This window comes from Setaria viridis, chromosome 6 (genome assembly GCF_005286985.2).
Source record: "Setaria viridis chromosome 6, Setaria_viridis_v4.0, whole genome shotgun sequence".
Taxonomy (NCBI): Eukaryota; Viridiplantae; Streptophyta; class Magnoliopsida; order Poales; family Poaceae; genus Setaria; species Setaria viridis.
Genome location: NC_048268.2, coordinates 25,443,903 through 25,468,404, shown reverse-complemented (window position 1 = coordinate 25,468,404; position 24,502 = coordinate 25,443,903). Strand labels below are relative to the sequence as shown.

The following is a 24,502-nucleotide window of genomic DNA, read 5'->3' as shown; positions in this document are numbered from 1 at the left end:
CGTCAAGATGCAATATCTAGTGGGCTTCAAGAAAGATCGCAAGGGCAAAGCGACAAGAGCATGAGACTTCGAGATGCCCACGATCAAGATGAAGGATAACATGATCGAGGAAGTATCCAATGTAAGTAACTCCCCCCTCGATAATCTGCTATCAATGAAGAGTTCAAAAGGGCTTTTAAAGTTCATAATCAAATTGCTACTTCTTTGGTAGATCGCTTGAACCAACTTGTAGAAGGTAGATCTGTTAAATCTAATAAAAACAATTCTTCTCAAGTTGATTTGCGTGGGGTCATGCATGCAAGTCCCTCAACAGACCTAGGGGCTACCCCCGAAAACCCTAAATATATCATGCCGTTGAACTTTTATGCAGGACAAACGCTGCCCGGGTCCAACCGCCAAAGTTGAACACAGCTGAAACGGTCAAACCAGTTCAGGCAGGCGGTCTGACTGGTCAGGCTGGCCAGTTAGCGATTGTCCCCAAATCACCTGTGCCGCTTGTTGTTGTGCCTAGTTTGGTTGTTCCTAACCGTACTAGAGAGCTTGGAGTGAATACACTCTCAGTTAGCACAATAGCATACACGTCGTCTCCGATCCCTAACACCATTGTTGCTCCTAGGGGTATTTCAAACGACGTGTTTTCTGATTTGCTTCGCCTTCAAAATGGCAATCCACCCCACACGAATGTTGCAAATACATCAGCCCGAGCGCTACAAGAGCCAAATCCTTATAGTGAAGTCAGAAAAGTTGAAGAGGAAATTTTGGCTATGATTCAGAACAAGTTTGGCATGGACATAAACAGTTCAAAGTTGTATCAAAAGCCCTACCATGCTGACTTTGACTATGTTCCCTATCCTGTTGGTTGGCGCATGCCTGATTTTGTTAAATTCAGTGGCGAAGATAACTGAACTACTTGGGAACACATTAGTCAATATTTTGCTCAACTAGGCGAAGCTGGTTATTATAATGCTTTGAGAGTTCGTTTATTTTTTTTGTCATTAACTGGAACTGCTTTCGCTTGGTATTCTTCTTTGGCTCCTGGCTCTATTGATTCATGGGATCAATTAGAGCAGAAATTTCATGATCCCTTTTACACTGGAATTTCCAATTAAAATTGACAGATTTAACATCGGTTAGGCAAGGCAAAAAGGAATCTGTTTCTGTTTACATAAAACGATTCAAAGAAACTAAAAACTGATGCTTTAATTTGTCACTTTCTGATAATGATTTGGCCGATCTTGCTCTTAAGGGTTTAAAATCATCCATTAGGGATTGGCTTGAGGGTTTCAAGCTTCATACCATTGCACAAGTACTCATGAAGGCTTTGACGGTGGAACTTGGGGTTGCTAAGGAAAAAGATAGTTGCAAGTCTTGTCGGTCTAACATGCATGCTATTGAATATGATTCTGATAGCTCGAATGATGATGACAATAAACTTTATGTTACTGAATTTGTGTGGCCTTCTAAAGCTAAATCATATTCTTGTGCGTCTCTTAAGTCGGCCCATAAGAGTCGGCAAGAAGAAGTGAAATTTACTTTTGATGTTTCCAAGTGCGATCATATTTTTGATGAGTTGCTTAATCTTGGACATTTGAAAATATCTCATACTATTCAAGAGCTGAAGAGGAGAGCATATTGCAAGTTTCATAATACTTTTTCTCATGCAACTAATGATTGCAATGTGTTTCGTCGACAGGTTCAATCGGCTATAAATGAAGGCCGTTTGACGTTTCATGAGATGCAAATGGACAAGACACCATTCCCTGTTAACACCATGGACATACAGTAGCCTAAGTTACTGGTTCGGCCGCATCAAGCCGAAGCTACTAAAGGCAAAAATATGGTGATCGGGCAAGAGAAGCTCGATTTGAGGGGAAAAGAGTTCACAAGGGAAGTGGTGTATGAAAAGACTCCAGATGGCAGAGAGTCATTGAAAATTACTGTAAAAGCTTCTGGACATGGGTAGTCCTAGGGAAAAAGTCACCTTTGGTATGCTTCTGGATAAGTATTCCAAGCAAAAGGCCGTTACAAGTGATCAGCCGTTGAAAAAAAGAATGAGGTCACCTACTCATCAAGGGAGGCAAGATTCACCACCAAGAGGGGTTGCAAGATAGAGAAGTGACCAATCCCAGCCGAAATGGTACCCCTCCACATCTTGGGCTCCTCCGGCATCAAATCCTCCATGCCCGGTGTGAGATGACAATAGGGTAATGTGGGTACCTTACCAGTCCATGGAGCAGCCAGCTTTCCATCCTGGATGGGGAGAATCAAGGAAATCAGCTTTGGACAGAACCTTATGCCCCATGCAAGGCTATTGGACACCCCGCTCATTAGGTCAAGGTGCACAGACCCAACCGGTCCGACTAATCTACCCCAACCAGTCGGACCGACCTGTCTAGACACCCAAAACGCCTCCTCCAAAGCAAGTGTATCATCCTAAGAAGAAGGAGGGGGAGGTTCAAAAGATAAAAATAGACTCAGGGAAAGGTATAGAGAAAGTTGTTATCCAGATTGGGTCTATGGATGTCCTCGTTGAGAATAGTGCTAAAGACCGGTTTGTGTAGAGAATCTGGTCGTGTCATCTGTTCAAAAGGCTCCTGCTGCTAATGATCATGAGGCTAGTAGCAGTGGTTCTAGCTCCAAGTACTTCTTACGAAGGTGGTATCCTCCCGGGTTGACTCGCATCTAAAGGAGGAAGTTGCAAAGATTAAGTCTGCAAGAAAAGAGGGAACATGAGCTAGAGAAGCAAAGGGACGAAGCATTCAGCAAGTATAGGCCCATGGTCCCTCAGAAAAAGGAGTGGAGAGTCAAGGTAGACGCCCCAGCTCCACCGGTCAGACCGGCCGAGGAACCGGTCAGACCGGTTGAGGCGTTAGCACTAGCGCCTGAACCGGTCGGAGGGTCGGTCAGACTGGTCAAGGCAGAGTCACTGCCCAATTTTGCCTCTTTTGTCCCTATGACTTGTGACAATGAGTTGGCATCAGTCCATGAATCAGAGGACGATGAGCAGCTTGTTGATTACAGTTATTCACCTGAGTGCATGAACTTGGACATAAATGTGATTCACATGTTGACGGATGGTTATGTCATTTTGCAGGAGGAATTGGCTCACCTTGACTTTGGGCCTAGGGAAGCTATGTTCCAGAAGCCTAAAGCTACTGAAAGTTATCTGAAGGCGTTGTACATGAAAGGCCATGTCAATGGGAAACCAATTTCTCGAATGCTAGTTGATGGAGGAGCGATTGTCAACTTAATGCCATATTCTTTGTTCAAGAAATTGGGAGGTTCAAATGAGGAGCTGATCAAGACCAACATGACTGTCAACGGTGTAGGAGGATGCGAGCCTATGGGTGCTAAAGGCGTTGTCTCTTTGGAGCTCACCATTGGGAGGAAGATGTTGGCTACCGCTTTCTTTGTCACCGAAACCCAAGGTAATTTCAGTTTAATTTTGGATCATGATTGGAGACATGCGAATCAATGTGTCCCTTCTACGGGGGAGCAATTCTTAATCCAATGGGTCAGCGATGAAGTAGAGGTTGTGCATGGTGATACGTCGGCTTGTGTTGCTGTAGCCGATAGTTCCATCATAAGTGTGCACGATAATGTCAAGGGCTTATCTGGTTTAGATCTTTCTGATTATGAGTTCATTAGTTGCACAAAGGATGGTTTCGTTGCTATTGTAGTAAAGCTGGTTGAGGATCGGCTAGCTTATCACATATGATGTAATGGATGTAAATCTAGAGTGGTTTGAGCGCAGAAGAATGATATGTGTGAGACCATTGAGGACTTTGATGATATGAGTAAATTAAGGCAAGGTTTACATCGGCTGATCCTTTAGAGGAGGTGGATATTAGTGATGGTACTATACCAAGGCCGATGTTTGTAAACAAAAATCTTGAGCCTACCTTTAAGGCTGATTTATTAAAGTTATTGAAAGAGTATGTCGACTGTTTTGCATGAAATTATACTGAAATGACTGGTTTAAGCCGCGAGCTAGTTGAGCATTGGCTGCCCATTAAGCTTGGTTTTAGGCCTCATAAACAACCTGCTAGGTGCTTCAATCCTATTATTTATGACCGAGTGAAAGAAGAAATCAATCAGTTGCTTGATGCTAAGTTTATTAGACCTTGTCGATATGCTGATTGGGTTTCAAATATTGTGCCTGTTGAGAAGAAAGGCATGGGTATGCTCCAAGCATGCATTGATTTTAGAGATCTTAATAGAGTGTTCCCAAAAGATGAATATCCTATGCCTATAGTTGATGTGCTTATTAATGCTGCATCTGGACATAGAATGATAAGCTTGCTTGATGGCAATGCTGGGTACAATCAAATCTTTATGGCCAAAGAGGATATATCCAAAACAACTTTTGTTTGTCCAGGTTTGTTAGTTTATTTGAGTGGGTTGTCATGACTTTCGGTTTGAAGAATGCTGGTGCTACTTATCAAAGAGCTATGAATTTGATTTTTCATGACTTTCTTGGAGTAGTGCTAGAAGTTTATATTGATGATATTGTGGTTAAATTGGCTGGACAAGAATCCCATTTGGCTAATTTAAGGCTTGCGTTTGAGAAAATGCGACCATATGGTTTAAAGATGAATCCACTCAAATGTGCTTTTGGTGTATCAGCTTGGAAGTTCTTGGGCTTTGTAGTGCATGAGAAAGGTGTTGAGATTGATCCAAAAAGATTGAATCCATTAGAAAACTACAAGCTTCTACTTGAAAAAGAGAGTTGCAAAATTTCTTGGGCAAGGTGAATTATTTAAGGAGATTTATTTGCAATTTGTCTAGGAAGGTGAATACTTTACTCCTTTACTTCGGTTGAAGAACAAAGCTGATTTTACTTGGGGGGCAAAACAGCAAGAAGCATTTGAGGGAATCAAGAATTATTTGTCTGCACCGCCCGTGCTTCAGGCACCAAAACATGGTATTCCTTTCAAGTTATATGTGGCAATCCAAGGAGGTGTTATTGGGGTTGTTTTGACTCAAGAAACTGAAGGGAAGGAACATATTGTTACCTATGTAAGTAGAAGATTATTGGATGCCGAGACAAGGTACACTTTTATTGAAAAGTTGTGCTTATCATTGTATCATGCTAGCACCAAATTGAGGCATTATTTATTATAAAATACTTGCATAGTAGCTTGTCAAACCGACATAATTTAATACATGTGGTGAAAACCTATTTTGAGTGGTAGAATCGGCAAATGGGCTTATGCTCTCATTGAATATGATCTGGTTTGCGAACCGTTGAAATCAATGAAAGGTCAAATTGTAGTCAATTTTATCATCGAGAATACAGTTGATGAGCAACTTGATTTAAATGTTGGTTATATCACTATTACCCTTTGGAAATTGCACTTTGATGGATCGGTTTGCAAGAGTGGCTGCAGTGTTAGTGTGGTCCTTATTTCACCAAACGGAGCTGTTTTTGAGTTTCTTAGCCGATTGAATCACAAGTGTACTAATAATCAAACCAAGTATGAGGCTTTATTATTCGGTTTGGAGATTTTATAAGAGATGGGGGTGAAACATATTGAAGTTTATGGAGATTCCTTATTGGTGGTATAGCAAGTATCCAAGGTATACCAATGTTTGGACGGGTTTCTAAATGCATATCTTGATAAATGTTTAGACATCATATCTTGCATGGATGAATTTGCTATTTACCATGTACCAAGGGAAGAGAATCCAAGGGCTAATGCTTTGGCACAATAAGCATCTGGCTATAACATTCAGAAAAGAAATTTTCATGAGAGAAAGCCGACGCTTTACAAGGCCGAGGGTTATGTCCTAGAGGAACCGGTCCGACCGGCCTCCGAAACCGGTCTGTTTGATGAAGTTCCCACTTCAGCCATTGAGCATTCTAAATTTGCTACGGACAGAGTGGTTGATTGGAGGAAGCATCTGATTGATTATTTATAGAATCCTAAGTGTTCAGTTGATAGAAAAGTCCAATGATGGGCACTCAAGTTCACTTTGGTTGATGGTGAGTTCTATCGTCGGACGGTCGGTGGGTTACTTTTGAAATGCTTGGGTCCTGATCAGGCCAAAGTGGCTATGGAAGAGGTGCGTCAAGGAATTTGTGGTACACATCAATCGGCTCACGTGATGAAATGGCTTCTGAGGTGGGCTTGCTTTTATTGGCCTAAGATAATAGCTGATTACTTCCGTTACTACAAAGGTTGCAAGGTGTGTCAGAAATTCGAGGATATTCAGTTGGTGCATGCTTCATTGATGCACCCAATTATCAAACCATGGTCATTTAAAGGATGGGGATTGGATTTTGTTGGCAAGATTCATCCTTCTTCATCAAAGAGATATTGTTTTGTGATTGTGGCTACTGATTATTTCACCAAGTGGACTGAAGCAATTCCCCTTAAGAATATGACACATCGAGAGGTGATTGAGTTCATTAAGGAGCATATTATACATAGATTTGGCATCCCACAGACATTGCATACGGATCAAGGGACTTAATTCATATCTAAGGAAGTGCGTGAGTTTGTTGAGTCTTATGGTATTAAATTGCTCAATTCATCTCCTTATTATGCTCAAGCTAATGGTCAAGTCGAGTCTAGTAAGAAGATTTTAATTAAGCTCATCAAGAAGAAGATAGAGGACAATCCTAAAAGATGGCATGAGGTATTATCTGAAGCTCTATGGGCTTATCGTATTTCTAGACATGGCGCCACTAAAGTTACTCTTTTTGAGCTTGTCTATGGTCAAGAAGCTGTTTTACCCGTTGAGGTAAATCTAGGTGCATATAGGTTGGCTAAGCAAAATGATCTTGATTTTAACACCTATTATGCTTTAATGATGGATAATATTGATGAGATGACTAACAAGAGAATGGAGGCATTAGTTGAAATTGGAAAGGATAAAATTTAGGTAGCTAGAGCATACAATAAAAAGGTCAACGTCAAGACATTTCAGGTAGAAGATCTGGTTTGGAAGATGATTCTACCTATAGGAACCAAGAGCAATAAGTTTGGAAAGTAGTCTCCGAGTTGGGAAGGGCCATATAAAATTACAAGCATGCTTCATGGGAATTCCTATATGGTGGAGACATTACATGGATTTTAGCTACCTAGAGCTTTGAATGGGAGGTACTTGAAAAGTATCATCCAAGTGTTTGGCAAGACACTTGAAGCAATATGGCCGATATTTTGAAATATCACCCTTAGAATGAATGGCCGGTGGAGTCCATCGCCCTTAGGCTTATTTTATTTCTTGGTACGCAAGCTTTACCAAGAAACAGGGGGCATGTGTTGGAGCCCAAAAGTGGCCTCAATGCCGACCAGGCTGACCGATCTCGAGCGATCGGAGGAGTCGGCACGGTTGCTGGCGTGGTTGGCACGATCGCAAGCGTGGTCGGGGCGATCGTTGGCACGGTTGGCGCGATCCCTGGCGCGGTCAGGGCGGTCGCTAGCAGTCAGGCGGTCATGGTCGGTCGCTGGCACGGTCAGGTCGATCGTTGGCGTGGTCGGCGCGGTCGCAAACACGGTCAGGGCGGTCGCCGGCACGGTCGTGGTCGCTGTTGCGGTCGGGCGGTCGCTGGCGCGATCGGGCGGTCACCGGCATGGTCGACACGGTTGCAAGTGCGGTCGGGCAGTCGCAGGCGCGGGCGGCGTGGATGTCGGCACAGTCGGGCGGTCCCTGGCATGGTCGGCACGGTCGCTGGCGTGGTCAGCTCGGTTAGAGGAGTCCCAGGCGGGCCCGGTGCAATCCCTGGCGCAGGCGTGTACGTCGTCGAAGTCCCGGGTAGGAACGCATCCTCGTGAGCTATGGCCCCCCACGCGTCAAACCAAGAGTCCGAGATGAATCTTAGAGTCCTGGCTGAATTGGAGTTGAAATGGGACTTCCTTACGGGAAAAAGACTTCCCACCCTATAAATATAAAAGGGTCCTGGCCGATTGAGAAGCATCACCCAATCGACAAACACTTTTATCTATCTTTTTATCTCTAAACCCTAGCTTTTCCAACCCTCTTGCTTTCCTCCTGCGTCCAGGCGGCGTTTGAGAACATTCTGAGTGGCCTGAGAGCAATCCTAGGCTCGCCATCTCCGACGGGGTCCTTCCTGAGGTGGTGAACGTAGGCTTTCACGGTGACTCTGCAAGGACCGGCCTGACCGGACCTCTGACCAGTCTAACCGGCCAGGTGCAGAAGTCCCGATGAGGTGATCTTCTGATTTACGCGCCAACTAGCGCACTCATGTGTTGGCCAGAAAAAGCGCCAACACCTACAAGATAAGCTTTTGCCCGTGGAGCCTCGGTCTCGGATCAAAGCGGCCGCCTTCCCTTTCCACATGCGTCTACTTCACACATGTAAAGATTCAATGAAAAAGGAACCAGGTAATGAGAGAGATTTGTAGAGAAACGGAACACGAACAGAAGTACAGAAGAACTCGTTGATGCTCTAGTTTGCACTTTACAATCTCTCCTACCAGATAAATGTTTCCTCCTAGAGCTGCCCTTGCCGCCTCCGAGCAGTCCGGCCAACCTACACTGGTAGAAAACTTGGTATTAGTCCCGGTTGGTAAGGTGAAAATCTCCCGAAAACCAATCTAGGATAACACAATCGAGACAAAAGGAGGTACCTTTTGTTCCGGATCCCTAAACCGGACTAAAGGAATCCTTTAGTCCCGATTGGTATGGCACGCCAAGCGCGGGACAAGCCCTCTTTTATCCTGGTTAGTAATACCAACTAGGATAAATGGTTTTGCAAAAATAATGCAAAAAAAAAATCCCCGGGGGTTCCCAGGGAGACCCCCACAAGTCACACAAGTCACGCGATTTTCACACGAAATATGCGCGTGCGCGGTCCGTGGGATTCGAACCCATGACCTCAAGCCTCGCGCGTAGCTTCCTTGCCATCCCACCTACACACCACATCCGACTATATATGGGATGCAATCCTTTTGTACTAAATCTTGGGGGACCCTTTTATCTCGGTTTGTAATACCAACCGGGATAGAAGACCCCCTTTTATCCCGATTGGTATTACAAACCGAGATAAAAAGTTTCGAGAGATTTAGTTCTTTTTTAGTCACCCGTGGGGGACTCTTTTATCCCGGTTTGAAACACTAATCAGGATTAAAAAACCCCTTTTATCCAGGTTGGTATTGCAAACTGGGATAAAAAGGGTTTGAGGGCTTTAATTCTTTTTTAGCCACCCGTGGGGGACCCTTTTATCCCGGTTGGTGTTTCCAACCGGGATAAAAGACCCCATTCTATCCCGGTTGGTGTCGTGAGCTTTAGTCCCAGGTGGTAACACCAACTGGGATTAAAAAAGTGACCTTTAGTCCCGGTTGGTCTTACCACCCGGGACTAAAAGGTCCCTCATGGGTGGCTGATTTTTGACCCGGGACTAAGGGGAGTCTTTTGTCCCAATTGATATTTGATCCGGGACTAAAGCATCTTTTATCCCGGGTCAACTTTAAATCGGGATAAAAGGGGGTGCATGGAAAGTGAGTTCTCTACCAGGTTCTCAGGTTGCAATGAACCTTTGGTTCAGGCAGGAGAGATGGGAGCTTCTGGAGTTGGATGATGAGAGGCTGAGAGTGACGGGATGGTGAAGAGAAAGAGGCTAAGGTTCAAGCTAACTATGGCTGGACTACGTTCATAGACCAAGGCCTCATGCTTCTGGTTGCAAGTGTTCGTGATATAAAATTGCAGAGATTGCACTTTTTTTTTCTTTGCCAAATATTTTTATCATGGTTACGCTTTATCAAACAAGTAACAAAATACCATACAAAGATCATAGTTATACTTCATCATCATAATTTATGAGGCACAAGTATAAATTAAATAATTTGCAGACAACATAATAGACAACTCATTGTACCAACTATCTATTTGTTGTCTGCGTGTGACGTGGCAAGTACTTGCAGACAACTGCCATCTAAACCATTGTACGTGCCCTAAGTAGTATTGCTGACTTTGAAATAAATTCTTTGTACCTCTTATTATTAATATATGATGTTTTGGATAAACAAAATAAGTATTAATGGCACCCTAGAGATTGGACAGATCTTGAGATTGTCTTCTTTCTCTGATTATTAATATATGATATTTTGGATAAACAAAATGAGTATTAATGGAGTGCCAAATCTATATCTATATCTATATCTATTTATATCTATACTATACAGAAGGAGAGAATTGATGTCAATTGTCACCCAGATCTAAATCTCCTTACCAAAGGGTCCACTTGACAGACCAAAGGTGTGATGAAAGAGGCTCCGGACTGAAAAAACTCGACGCTAGAAAATCATTGTTTATTTTTTGACATGACAAAGTTCATGAATACTGATGATTTAATTTTTAACGTTATGACCTGATACTTCCTAGGATATATGTCACGCATGGTTAAGATTTGAAGAGGAGCATGGCACCTTGGATGATTTCGACATTGCTGTAAAAAAGGTATGCTGCTGGGTGCCAAATGTTTCTCTGTTCATTTGGCTTCCTCCTGAATGTGAATTGGAATTATTTTTTTTCTGGGGAACAAAAAAGTTGGCTTTTAATGTGCAATTCATGCTCCTTCAACTTTTTTAGTTATGATGCTGATCATTACCATTGGTTCTGTTTTTTCCGAAGTAAACAGCTAGGTGGTTTCTGACTGACTTCTGTGTTTTCACACCATAATTGTACATTGTCCTTACTTTTTTGACTTGTTGGTGCTATTGAATTCTAGCAGCACAATCTCATTTCTTAATTTTTCTTCTCTGACCTGTTGGTGCCATTGTTATAGCCAAAACTATATCAGTTTGCTTAGATTGGTAAATTTAGACCTGGCAAATTAAATTATGTTTTGGCCTTCATGCTTGTCTATTTCCTCGAGAAGTTTTACCATTTGGGCACAATGGGCAACTAATATGTGTTTGATTGTACAAAAAAATTCAATATCTATATTTCTACTGCATTTACCTAAGATAGCTGTTGGAATTTTCCTGTCCTTGTAAGCAGGTTGGTTTTCATTACGTGTGGTGTAAAATATGTGATTGTTGTGTAGATCATTAACAACAGAAAATTATTTGTTCCATGAGAAAGAAGTAGTTGATGGATCGTGGTATTAGTAGTTTTGGTTATTAGCTCAAACAAATTGTTTTAGACTGGCTGAGTAATTTGTGCTCTTCATTTGCAGGCTCCTGTTGCACCAACAAGCAGATCGAAAAGATGGTGGGAGAGGCCGCTAGGCTCTCTAAGGTGTTCTGTGATTGAAGCTGGCCAATTTTTGCGTTTCTTGATACCCACTATCCAGATAAGCCGGAACCGCCATATCCCCCTCATTGTATCATTGGTACTGGGGAGGAGAATTTTGTTCCAGGTAGGTGCTAAATTGAAACCAGCTTTTATATTTTGGAAGTGTTCGCCTATCTTTTATGCTTAGTTCTATTTCCTATGAGTAAGATCTTCTGTTCATGATTTACACTTACAGTACATGAGAAGGACAATGAAATATGATCAATTTTCTGTGTTTGACAAATTTCAGTTTGCAATATGTAGATTTGGAGTGGTTGGAAAAGGAGCCAAATGTGACTGTAAGGAGGAAAAGTTGTATTGATGGGTACATCAGCTGCATATAGAAGGATGGGTCCAGTATTTTTGCTGACTGGGTTGGAAAATATCAGATCAAAACTTTGAGTTGTGTCCGACTACAGAAGGATTTTAGAAATAGATCCTATCCTATATATCAACTCTAGATGTTGATTTTAACCATGGTTATTTGGAAGGCCGACTGGGAAGCTGAAGTAACTGGAAAGTTGGAAAGGGCGAGATTGATATGAAAGGAAATCTCGAGATGGAGAGAGAAAGGTAAGGAGAGAGTCAGAGGTGGAAATAAAGATAGGGAAACACTACAAGAAATCTATTAATCTATGACAGATTCTTCGTGACGGATTCAGAAAATGTCATTAACGGTGCACCGTCTGTGACGATTTGTGAATTTTCGTCATAGATCTGCAAATGGCCCATCCAGACTCAAATTCGGGCTCAATTTCTATGACGAACCTCGGTAACTGTCATAGATTGAAAATAAAAATAGTCACAGATTTAATAGTACTCAGCCACAATTTTGACAAAAACAAATATGTCCCTTACGTTAAAGAAAATAAGACGTGTTACTTTTTTTCTAAAAAACGTAGATGTTGTGCTAGGTAGGGAAAAAGAAAAAAAAAGTATGGTGCATTTGGCTAAAAGGAGAAACAAGAGAATATGTAATTAATGCAATTGGGGAAAAAATTCGCAAAAAAAAATTTGAAATATGTCGCTTACGTTAAAGCAAATAAGACGTGTTACTTTTTTTCTAAAAAATGTAGATGTTGTGCTAGGTAGGGAAAAAGAAAAAAAAAGTATGGTGCATTGGCTAAAAGAAGAAACAAGAGAATATGTAATTAATGCGATTGGGGAAAAAAATTCGCAAAAAAAAATTTGGCGCAAGGAAACTGGGCTTTGAACCTAGGTCTTGGATAAGAAAGTCACGCGCCTTACCACTACTCTGCGGCTTTGTTTGTGAGACAATTTGGTATTCCAATTTTTAGTTTGTCGTGTTTTAATTCGGAAAAATAAAAAAGATGCGCAAATGGGAGATCTAACCATTGTCTTCGAGTGAAGACTAGCGCGTCTTACCACTGCGCTGCGTCCTCATAAATGAGGGAGTTTGGTATTACGTATTTAATACATTAATTTCATCGTGTCTTAATTCGGAAAATACAAAAGATACACAAAGTGGGGAATCGAACCGGGTCTTAGAAACCATACTCGAGCAACTTACCATCGTGCTACGCCCTCCTTAGCGAACCGTTGGGTAACGCATATATTTTTTATACAGATTCGTAAGGTGGCCATGTCATGAAGAACATATGTGTGATCCATCTTTTCCTTTTTAATCCGAAATTAAAATTTGTAATTGATATTTATCCCTCGTAAGAACTGTTGTTTTTTTAAAAATTTTCTAAAATCATGATCTTTCCTGTAATGGCGTTTCTTTGTATATTATTTGCTATTTATTGATTTTTTTCATATGACATATTTTCTTCCAACTAAATAGAGAATAGAAAAAACATGTTTTTGCATAACAATTGCTAATGTAACTTGATATTTTCCAATGTTATGGTCAACATAAGGTCGTATCCAAATTTGAGCTGCATACGAGTTCGAACATGTTATGAGATATTCAAATCTCAAAGTTTGACTTGAATTATAAGGAACTATGTGAGAGGTGTATCATTTTGCGAACAATGTATAGTCCCATTTTATTAAAATCATTTAGTTTTTTTATGGCAAACTTAAGCACCAATTTTGCCACTTCAATTTGTAGAATTTTATGACCAAATTTAGATATTATTGTAATTATTATTTGGTAATTTGAAGATATAAGTTTGAACTGCCCCAAACAATTGAATTTTTCATCTATCTCCAGGAAATGAGCTAGAGTAGAACATAAGAGCCGAGAAATGACTTTTGTGCAATTTTTTATATCTTATTATATGCACATATAGTTCAATTTGAAATTAATTTCGATAACCATGTAGAAATTTATTTAATATTTAGAAAATAGTAAATCAGTTTCAAAACTATTGGAACTTCTACCAAACAACTTATACGTGGTCTACAAAATATAAAAAATATACTGGTGTATATAAGATAATTATTTTTATGTGTTACGGTGCAAAAAATGAAAAAAAAAGAAAAACGTTAAGTAGAGTAGAAATGAAACAAGGCCTATTTCAGCCAAATAGCCCAACTATTTCTGCCCGTCCATTGCAGATTCAATGACTCTGATCGCGCCCCAACGGTATAAAATAAAGCTCATCGGAAACCTAGCACGTTCACTTCCGCCTACTTTCATCCGCATCCCCTCCCTCTCTCACCTCCGCCGGCAGAGCCTCCACGACCTCTCTCTCCCTCACCTCTGCCGCTAGCACCCAGATCCCCAACCACGCGAGGCCGGACCCATCCGTGCCGGCTGGGGTAGGCGCCGCCGGAACCCATCCGCAACGGGCCGGGGCAATCGCCGCCGGATCACATCCGCGTCAGGCCTGGGCGAGCCACCGGATTCTGTTGGGGCAGGGGCCAAGGAGGGGCACCTGCTTCCCTGACGCTGTCACGCGCATGACTGCCTCGCTTGCCGATGCGCTCCACGTCTTCTACCCGCCCGTTGGCCGCATCTGCCAGGACGCCGACGGTGCGCTCGCCGTCGAGGCCGACGAGGAGGCTGTTCTCGAGGCCGATGAGGGGGCCGTTCTCGAGGCCGAGGCCCAGGGCGTCGTCGTCGACGACCTCACCGGAGGGGACTGCGACGAGGAGGCCCAACGGGTCATGCAGCACCTCGTGCCCTACACCGGCATCATGAACCTCAAGGGGCTCCGCCGCCCGCTGCTCACCCCGTCCATTGTTTGTGCCGAGATCTCGCCGTCCGTTCTTTATAAATGCATTGGATTTGCATTGCATGCATCCTGGTTATAAATGCTCTGAATCTTTGGCCTATATTGCTTATTCGTGCATGGGTCTTGGACTTGTATATACTCTGGTGATGTCGTATGCTGCTTGTGCTGATGCGGCGGCCGTAAACAAGGTCCGCATCGAGCGCTGATGGCCATTAGCTGTTTAGCTAGTAGATCATGGCCCTTGGTTCTCGTAATTCATGGCTGGTTACTTCATTTAATTATTCAATCAGTTTTGTCCCTTTTCCTGTTTCTTGCCTATTATTAGTAAAGCAGCTGCAGCGTGTAATTCAATTGGTGAGCTGCTCAGGTCGTTTCTGCTCTGTTTGTTGACTGCAGCTCCTCTATTAGTAGTACGTGTATGTCTGCGTTTGTACTGTGTGATTTGAAAAAAAGAACTGCGGGGTGAAATTTACTAAATTATTAATGATTCCTGAAAAATTAGGCCGGCAGATCTTGAGATTTTTCACAAGTAACCTTGTTGTCAAGGGGCACGTCAAGAATTTTTGTCAAGTGCCTTTGGTTCCTACCTGGTTCCATAAATTTTTATAGCCATCACTAAGAGTGTAACATCTGTAAAAATTACCAACTTAAATCACCCGCTAAAAGTTGTTTTCAAACTCCTTTGACCGTTGAGCTCCTGGAAATCCTTTCCTTCCCAGCGATTTCGTCATCTCGGCACTCAATACCGACAACCATCTTTTTCATCCTCCACGAATTCCGCCGCGTGCCGGGTAAAAGACCGCCACGCGTGCTCCGACCGTTTTCCGCAATCACCGCTGGCTCTCCCTTTCTTTTTCTCTTTTTCCCTATTCCTTTTTCTCTTTCTTTTTCTTCCTTCTCTTCCTTCTCTTCCTTTCTTTCTTTCGTCTTCCTTCCTTCCTCCTTCTTTCTTCCTGGTGCACACCGGCTCCTGGCTCCCAGCGCACGCCAACCCCTCCCCTAGCCGACCCCCAGTGCCACTCCCCACGCTGGCCCTCGTCCTATGCTCCTCGCCGCCCGAGCCCGGCCCTGCCACGCGCCATCCACGTGGAACTCCACCTCGCCACGCTACCGGCCGAGAATCTCGGCCGCCATTAACGCCGCTCACCTGTGCGTCATCATCGTCTTCCCCGGCTGCCGCCTATAAAAGGGGCCAAGCCCGGCCGTCCCTCTCCACCACAAGCTTGCCCCCCTCTCCTTGCTCCTTCTCGTGCCAAGGTGCCGCCGCCCCGCTCCAGCGCACTGCCACTAAGCAGACCGTCGCTGCCTCCTATCCACCGCCGGCCACGCCTTCCCATCACCAATTCACCAAGGTGAGGCCTCAAACGGAGCCCCCACAACCCCCTCCACCTTCCCCAGCCACTAGGGCTCGCCGCCAGCGAAGCACGGCCAGCCGGCTGCCCCCCCCCCCCCCCCCCCCCCCCCGGTCCTCTCCCTGTGTCCCTGTACCATGCCTAGGGAAGAAGAAGGGGAAAATTCCCCCCCAATTTTAATCTAACCCCCACCTTTTCCATATTCACAAACCAGCCCTCCCACATCTCTCAAAGTTCTCTCACGAATATGCCCTTCCACCTTCCAAAAATATTCGTGAATAGGTCCCTGGTTCTTACAGTTGGGTCCTAAGGTTTGTTTTAAGCACCTATTACACTGTCATCTCGTCATTTCATGAGCCAAACTTCCTCCAATTAATCCCAAATTCGACCACGGCATCCTCCAATATATCTCCGCCGAGTCATCTCCAAATTTCATGAAAATACTCATTCCTTCTATTTTTCGTTCGCATTCTTTGTTCGAGCTCAATGGGTAAAGCTTTAATTTTTTTTATTTATTGTGTGCCCAATTGTGTGTGGTGTAGATCGCGGAGTACCCGAGGAGGAGCACGAGGAGGAGTTTGACCGCGAGCTCGAGCCTAAAGACCAGCACCGCGAGCAAGAACTCCTGGAAGGCTTTGGGGACGGCAAGTCCAATCTCATCCTTTGATGCATATTTATCCTAATTTTTCAAACACAACTTATTGGCCTATTTTATAAAATTGCATATTGTTTTACTACTGAAACACAGTTGGATGACCACCCCTTGATTGTTATGATTATTCCTTGATTATCCTATAATTATCTCTAAATATGATTTGCTCTATTTCAATGATAATTACTGCTAGAATGCTTAGGATCTCGTTACTCAATTCAATCATGACTACAATGTGTTTTGTTAAAGAATAAATGTGTGAGTATTTTTAAAAGGGAAAATGGGTTTTCAGAAATAAAGGAAAGAAATGCTTAGATGAGATGGATGGGTGAAATACCAATAAGTTGGGCTTGTACCTTTGTGGTTGAGCAAGGTTGGGAGATATCTATCGTTTCCCCCAGCTGCTTGTACTAATAGCGAGTAGCACCAGAGCCATTGGACTGGGTCTTGCTTGCCATCGTACTTCATGATACCCGGAGGTTTGAACTTTTCAGGTAGAGTTGTCCTTCTCACACGTCTTGAGAATGTGGGGAAGCCGTCAGTATCCTCTCCTAGATGTTTGGCTTCTTACTCGCGGTTGCAGCGCCATCCATCGATGATGGTATGGGCGTCACAGCTGGTGTTGATTTTGTTGCGGAAGTCTTCTACGGTTCAGGTTCTGGGTTAGTCCCACGGTGGCCACGCCTTCCCGAGGGTCCTGCTTGAGTACCTTCAGCTCCAGCTTGGCTTGATCTGGCGCCTCCTAATTGACTTGGTCTGGATGGAGGACCTCTATGGCTGCTGCCATGTCTTCGCTGGGATGCGGTGCGTTGGATTTATTGTATTGGATTCTGCTGATCGAGTTGTTCATACGCGTGTTCTGCCAACTCAGCCAACTGTCTAATGTACTTGTTCTGCGGCATCACGCGGGTGATGAGATCAATAGACGCGATGGTGGCAAGGGGATTTCGATGGTGACGCATTTGAATTGCTTCAAAGGCATTATCCAGGTTCATGATTGTTAGGTTTTCTACAAGGCGGCGACAGCGCTCTTTTCTTACGTGTTCCTTGCTCGTCGTCGAGTTCTTTGAGCTTCACTCTCTTCTCCGACAACATTGGCGGTGAGCTCATCTTGCGATACATCATCTGGGTAACGCTCATGTTGTGGGTTTCTATCCCGTTGCTATTCTTGTTCGTCCTCTTATATAGTAATGAGAGCGAAGAGTTCTCTTTCTGGGGAATAGCTACCCGAGCTTGAAGTGATGATCTCCGTGGTGCCGCCTTACTCGTAGATGGGTGACAGAGGAGCTCACTCTTGGTATGGGAGAGTGTCGAGGTAGGTGATGAGGTGTGAATCGTCGTTTTTGGCAAGAGCAGGTGGCTTCATGTTGGGCCAGTAGACGAATCTGCCTTGGGGAGTTGATATGATTATCAGGTCCTGCTGTGATCCTGATAAGGGAGGCTCCTCGTCCGGATCCAAGTAGTAGTCGAGGTCCTCGATTGCATCCGTATCGAATTGTGATCTGGACAGAACCGCTTGATAAATAGTGGCCACGTTGCGGATTGTAATTCGATTCGCATGATGGTTTATGTGCCAGCTTGTGCGGGTCAATCCGTCTGGTGGAAGAAGTCGAGTTGTACTCGAACTCGTCCCCAAGCCTCTAACTAGGTCAAAAATTGAAAATTCGCCGAAATTCTCCACGAGATCCTCAAAGCTTGGCGCTGGAGCTTCATGATTGGCTGCTTCTTCTCCGAGGTCGACGCAATGTGGTGGTGGAAATTTTCAGCGCCGTCTGCGATGCAATCCTAAGAGCCGATGAACGTCGCGCCTGCTTCAAACATGATGATTGGCTTATTGATGACTTGTTCCATCGAGTTCGCCAGTGGATTCTCGCTAAGAGCCCCTACCTAGCGCGCCCGCTGTCGGTGTTTAGATCCGGCAACCTAACGAGGGGGTACCCGAGGTAGTGTTTTGGTTAGTGGGGCTCGTCGAGATCAGGAACTCGAAGATAAATACAAACACACAATTTAGACGAGTTCAGACCGTTAGATTGCATAATACCCTACGTCCTATGTGTTGGTTAGATTGAATTACTTTGGAGGGGTCCCTAACTCGCCTTATATTGCCTGGGGCAGGGTTGTATGTCGGTTGGTTACAAGAATACTAGTCGGATACAACTAGAAGAGTTCTACTCTTATTACAATGAGTACTTTCCTAATCCTTAACTAGTTCCTGTCTTTCCATGTAGATTATGCCGTCTTGTGCATGATCTTCATGCCACATGCATCTCGGTATCCAGCCCTATATTTAGGACTATCCAAACCTTCTGGTGGACTACGTATGACACTCGTATACAAGAAAACTATCCTATATATAGCGAATCAAGAAATATTTTTCTGCTGGGAAGCCTAAACATGACGGATTAATGGAAACAATGAGAACAACTAAAAGACCACCTAAACAAAGAGAATACCAAAAAAAACCACCGGCTAAGACCTCGTTTGGATACCACAAGCTAAACTTTAACACTGTCACATCGGATGTTCGGATGCTAATTAGGAGAACTAAACATGAGCTAATTACAAAACTAATAGAGGAATCCCTAGGCTAAATCGCGAGATGAATCTATGAAGCCTAATTAATCCATCATTAGCGAATGGTTATTGTAGCACCACATTGTTAAATCATGGATTAATTAGGCTTAATAGATTCATCTCGCGATTTATCCTAATGTCCAAACATCCGATGTGACTGGGGCTAAAGTTTACCCGCGGTCTCCCAAACACCCCTTTCGAAAAACCAGAACAGAAGACGTAAAAGACAATTTTGCCCTTAATGAAATAGTTCTTGTGTCATCGATACATGGGCTAAACAGGAAATATAGAATATACACGCCGCACGCACTCAGGTCTCGTATCCTGCTCCGCCTCGCCTCCTCCTGTGCTCCTTTCCTAATCTGCCACTGCCGCAACTCGCCGCGCTCCTCGCCGTCGGCGAGGCACGGGAGATCATTCCGCCGGAATTATTCTCGTGTAAGTGGCTGCGTCGCCCTCCTCCTCCCCTCCTCCTCCCCTACTTCCCCCGCTACCCTCTTCTCCTTGCACTGCCGCGGAGCGCGGATCCGTGCGCCTGGCGTTTGGATCGATTTCTTCGTGTGCGAGGTTAACAGACCTAGCTTGCTGGCAGATTTGGCACGCAGCTTCCTCTCCCTAATTTTTCGGGCGCTCTAGGGTTCAAGGAGCCATGGATGAGTGGATTCGCCAAGCGGAGTCGTGGGCAGGCCAAGCCGAGAGCTGGATCCGTCAGCAGCCCCCGGAGCAGATCTACGTCGCGGCCGCGGTGGTTGCGATCACAATCCTGGTGCTTATCGCAGGTGCTGTACCAAACCTTTGAGTTCTTCTTAAGTGTATATTTAGTTTTGCGGCAGGGGACTGCTTTGGGTCCCTGGAGTGGCATTCTCGCCTAAATGCGTCAGATCTGTTATTGATTAAGTTTTTTTTTATTTGTCGTTGATTCACCACTGTAGAATAAGCTTGTTTTGGACTGGGGCTTGCATATTTAACTCTAGTGTGCTGTCTGGTTCAATATGGGTACAATGTGACTGACTCCATGCCCTGGATCATATGGGAGCTGATCTGGACAGTAGAGAAAGGCTATACTCTGTAAATTAAGCAACTAGGAGAGCAAGCTACAGTTGCCTTTTTAAAGAGGGGAGAAACAATGTCATTTATAGTCGTATAAATTAGCCTATCTGTGGAGTTTGTGAACATTTATTACTTTGTAAATTACAGTTCTGCTTAGAAGCAGAGAGTGGAAAATTCTCGGCTTTTACTTAATTCAGAATATACTCTGAGGTTTCATTACCTCATTGTGCCACAAGTCACCAACAGGTTACTTATAAAGTTCTATGATTGAATAACCAGTGATTAGGCTCATGCCTTCATTAACATTTTTTAGTGTTCTTGGTAATTCTTACAGCTCTCAGATGATTTAGTATTTTGAAGTTCTAGAACATGAAGTATCTGAATATCTGATGATGATATGTTTGGTGTTATGAAACGAAGAGTGTGCTTGCTTTTCCTTTTTGTGTTAAATTCAGAGATACCTTTGATCTAATATACATGAAGTGCCATGTCCTGCTAAACATAATATCTATTTCCTCTGTGTTGCTTGTTATATCTCTGCTTTAACGTACAATTAATTACATTAGAGTGATATAAATGATAAGCAATTGCTTTGTCTGCCTTTCTTTTTATGCAGCATCTTGTCTAAAATCATCAAAACCAAACACTATAGTGCTATCCGGGCTTAATGGAGGTGGCAAAACTACTCTTTTCTACCAGGTAACAGCCTTTCCTCTTGTCTGTAAGGTATAAGGTTTTACAAGGGAAGAAGGTTGTAGTATCCTGTTGGCAAAATAATATTGTATGAACCTCATTTTGTGGATTATATTTAGGGTGTGAAATGAGCATTCTAGTTGAACATCAGTTCTGATCTCTTATTTGGTTTTATTTTGTTTTTCTATAAAGGGAAGTGGGTTTGATTTGACTTACCGTGCTCATATCTGATTCTAGAAATACTACATTGGCTGTAAAAAATCCGGATTTTTTGTACCTTTCGTCCATTAGATCATTTGGCATTTGTAGCAATAGTTCAATACCAATATAACAAGTAGGTGGGTTATCTTATGCTATCTTTTGTTTCTCTGCTAATTCTGTGTCTCTGCCTGTCAGCTTCGGGATGGATCATCGCATCAAGGAACTGTGACTTCAATGGAAGAAAACAATGATACGTTTGTGCTGCATTCGGAGCAAGAAAGGGTAAGGAAACTTTAGATTAATTTTTTTCGACATATTGAGATAAAAATAAAATGAGTAGCTTCGTTTCTTATCAAGGAACGTATTTCCCAACCACAATAATTTCGCTAAACCTTCATGTTGCCCTTTTCTGCAGAAAGGCAAAGTAAAACCTGTGCATATTGTTGATGTTCCTGGTCATGCAAGGCTCAAACCCAAGCTTGATGAAGTCCTACCTAAAGCTGCTGGGGTTGTTTTCGTTGTTGATGCTCAAGATTTCTTGTCTAGCATGCAAGCTGCTGCAGAGTATTTTTCGTACCTTCTGTTTTACTTCTTAGCAAATATTCCCTCCGTTCCAAATTGTGGGTCGTTTTGGCTTTTCTAGGTTCATCGATATTATTATGCATCTAGACATACACTATATCTAGATGCATAATAATATCTATGCACCTAGAAAAGCCAAAACGACCTACAATTTGGAACGGAGGGAATATCTTTGATGTCTATTTCATCTACTTTTACCTTCCCATTCAGAATTGGAATTAGCATTGTGATTAGGACCTTCACATTTTAGGGATTACTCTATTCGACCAATTACTTAATGTAGTGACTAGGATCCTTCATATCCCAACATTGCAGAATTACTTTGTTTGATCATTTTTTAATAATATTGTAAGATTGTGTCACAATACTATCATCTTGTCACAGGTACCTGTATGACATTCTGACAAAGGCAATTGTAGTGAAGAAAAAGGTTCCTCTGCTTATATTCTGCAACAAGACAGATAAAGTTACAGCCCACTCAAAGGAATTCATCAAGAAGCAGTTGGAAAAAGAAATGTAAGGACTGCTCCCACCAATTATCTTACATTATTAGAATGCTCAACTTGGGATGGCAAAAAATGCTGTGATTATATGCTTCATCTGGAATGCATCCGATAGCTTTTATGTGGTATTATGCTGCAAAAATAATTATAGTTTATTTGGGTTGGGGTCTTGGGATGGGGGTATAGTTTTCCCCTTCTCTGACCCACCTATAAGGGAATGTGCGAGAACCATGTGCCATGGACTAACTGATGAGAAATATCAGATACACAAGGTTTCTAATGACCTGCGGTTTATACCATGTTGTAGAAACAAGCTCCGTGAATCAAGGAATGCCATATCATCAGCTGACATCACCGATGAAGTCCAGCTTGGGGTCCCTGGAGAGGCATTCAACTTCAGCCAGTGCCAGAACAAGGTGACGGTTGCAGAAGGTGCCGGTTCGACCGGTAACGTTTCGGCTGTCGAGCAATTCATCCGTGAATATGTGAAGGCGTAGACCCTTATCGGAGCTGCGAGTGGCTCATAGGTAGAGGGCAAGAGGCAAGGCGTCCATTGTGTCAATGTGCTATTCCTGCATATACCAAACCAGGTTTTCGCTGACCCTTTTTTAGAGAGGCATTGCACTGCTAACTTCTGACAGTCATTGGATATGAAAAATATGCAGCTTGTTAAGAACTATCCCTGGTCATATGGTTTTCTTCTGCTCCAACTTTGGTATTCCCTTATTGTTGGAATTTCTGTTGTGCAAACTTGGCTACAAAAGTCGGCTACCGGAACCTTCTGGAGTCCTTGCCATCCAAGCTTAATCTGGATCCAACAATTTCAGCAGCTTAATACGGACCCAACAATTTCAGCTATTCCATGTATAGATAGCCGTGTTGGGCAGTCCGGACTCCGGAGGTTGGCATCCTATCGGGTCCGGTGTCCTGCCCGTCGGCCGGCGCACGGCCACTCGGAGATGAAACGGACCGGACTACGCATCGTTGTTGCGACCGATGTCACTACTTTTTGCAATGATGGGAGAGCTAAACATGGAATAGCTGAAGTACTAGTTTAAGTTGTCTTTGAGCTTTATACCGTTACGATCAAATCGTCCGGATAATAAATGTTGCCGCTCTTTGTCCGTCCCAGCCGACAACATCGTGTTCTTGTCTGAACGAACAAGACAGCATTGCAGCTGCGAGCTTCTCGTTGAACATCATCTTCAGCTCAGCAAGTCGATCATCATGCAGGACTCGGTGGGCAAGTTCGTCGAGATCAGCATTGCCCTCCCCGTCGCCGCTGGGGCCGCCGCGGTCTCCAAGGAGATAGCCTTCGACGACCACGTGTGGATGGTGCATTGCTACCCCCGCGGCGCGCCGGGGGAGGCCGGCGGCCACCTCTCAATCCACCTCGTCAACCACACCAACGCGCGCAACGCCAAGGTGCTCTTCGAGGCCATCGTGCTGTGCAGGGCCGACGCCGAGGCCACAGCCGCCGGCGTCGTTGTCGCGCCGCCGTGCAAGAACTACCACGCGAGCAGCGTGTTCGAGTACCCGCCGGAGGGCTCCCATCGGTTCCCGTGGCCGCGGGTTGTCAGCGCCACGGACCTCCAGCAGCACTGCGCCGTCGGTGGCCACGCCACCGTCGTGTGCGGCCTCGCCGTGCTGCGCCACAACCCGATCCCGGCCCCGCCGTCCACCTACGCCGCCGACGCCGCCGGCCTCCTCGAGGCCCGGCGGAAGTTCGGCGACCCGGACGCGGCGTTCGCCGTCGGCGGCCGGACGTTCGACGTCGTCCGCAAGGTCCTCGCCGCCCGGTCTGCCGTCCTCACGGCAGAGCTTGACGGCGCCGAGGTGGAGCCGCCGACCACCGACGGCGCCGGCGCCGCCGTGCCGGTGGCCCGCCCCCGGCACGAGTTCGGTGCCTCCACGTTCTGCGCCGTGCTCCTCTACGTGTACTGCGACAGGCTCCCGAGGGGCAACGAGTGCGGGTGCCCAGTGACCATTGAGCTCGTCCGGGACATCCTCGCCGCCTCCGACTGGTACAAGCTCGACAGGCTCAAGCTCCTGTGCGCGAGGAGGCTCTGGGACGGCCTGTCCGTGGAGACCGTCTCCAAGACGCTGTGGTACGCCGACACGTACAGGTGCCCGGAGCTGAAGAGCCTGTGCATCGACTTCCTCACCGTCGGGGACAACTTCAAGAACGCCTTCTCCACGGAGGATTTCGGCTGGCTCATCCAGAACTCGCCATCGGTCCTCGATGACCTCAGAAGAAGGTTCGAGGCAAAGAATGCTTGAGTTGGGAGGAAGGAGGGTATAGCGGCAATGCAAGATTAGGAGTAGAATTTGCGAGGACGACGAGTAGTCTGTCTTAGTTTGTTAGTGAAGGCGTAGCAGCTCCTTAGAGGAGACACAATTGATAACGGCTCGAGAGCCTTTTGAACAGTGTAACGGGTTCTGACGATTTTGTGTTTTAATTTTGAATCCTCGTTCTGGAGTAAATGTAATACAGGAAAGTTTTTGT

General features: G+C 44.5%; 2 protein-coding genes across 3 annotated transcripts; both read left to right on the top strand.

Moving 5' to 3' along the window:
• The first annotated feature begins 19,254 nt into the window (after positions 1–19,254).
• Positions 19,255–22,675, top strand: LOC117862092 (uncharacterized). 2 transcript variants are annotated; one of them, XM_034745604.2, is made up of 7 exons: positions 19,255–19,405; positions 19,604–19,746; positions 20,634–20,716; positions 21,107–21,193; positions 21,327–21,475; positions 21,878–22,009; positions 22,304–22,675. In XM_034745604.2, exons 2-7 carry the CDS (start codon positions 19,617–19,619, stop codon positions 22,491–22,493), a joined length of 771 nt encoding a protein of 256 aa, XP_034601495.1. In that variant the 5' UTR covers positions 19,255–19,405; positions 19,604–19,616; the 3' UTR covers positions 22,494–22,675. The 2 variants fall into 2 exon arrangements, with proteins under 2 accessions (XP_034601495.1, XP_034601494.1); XM_034745603.2 differs by having other exon boundaries at positions 19,560–19,746.
• Positions 22,676–23,223: 548 nt separating this feature from the next.
• On the top strand, positions 23,224–24,276 carry LOC117862091 (BTB/POZ and MATH domain-containing protein 1). Its single transcript, XM_034745601.2, has one exon. It carries the CDS (start codon positions 23,224–23,226, stop codon positions 24,274–24,276), a length of 1,053 nt encoding a protein of 350 aa, XP_034601492.1.
• The last annotated feature ends 226 nt before the right edge of the window (positions 24,277–24,502 follow it).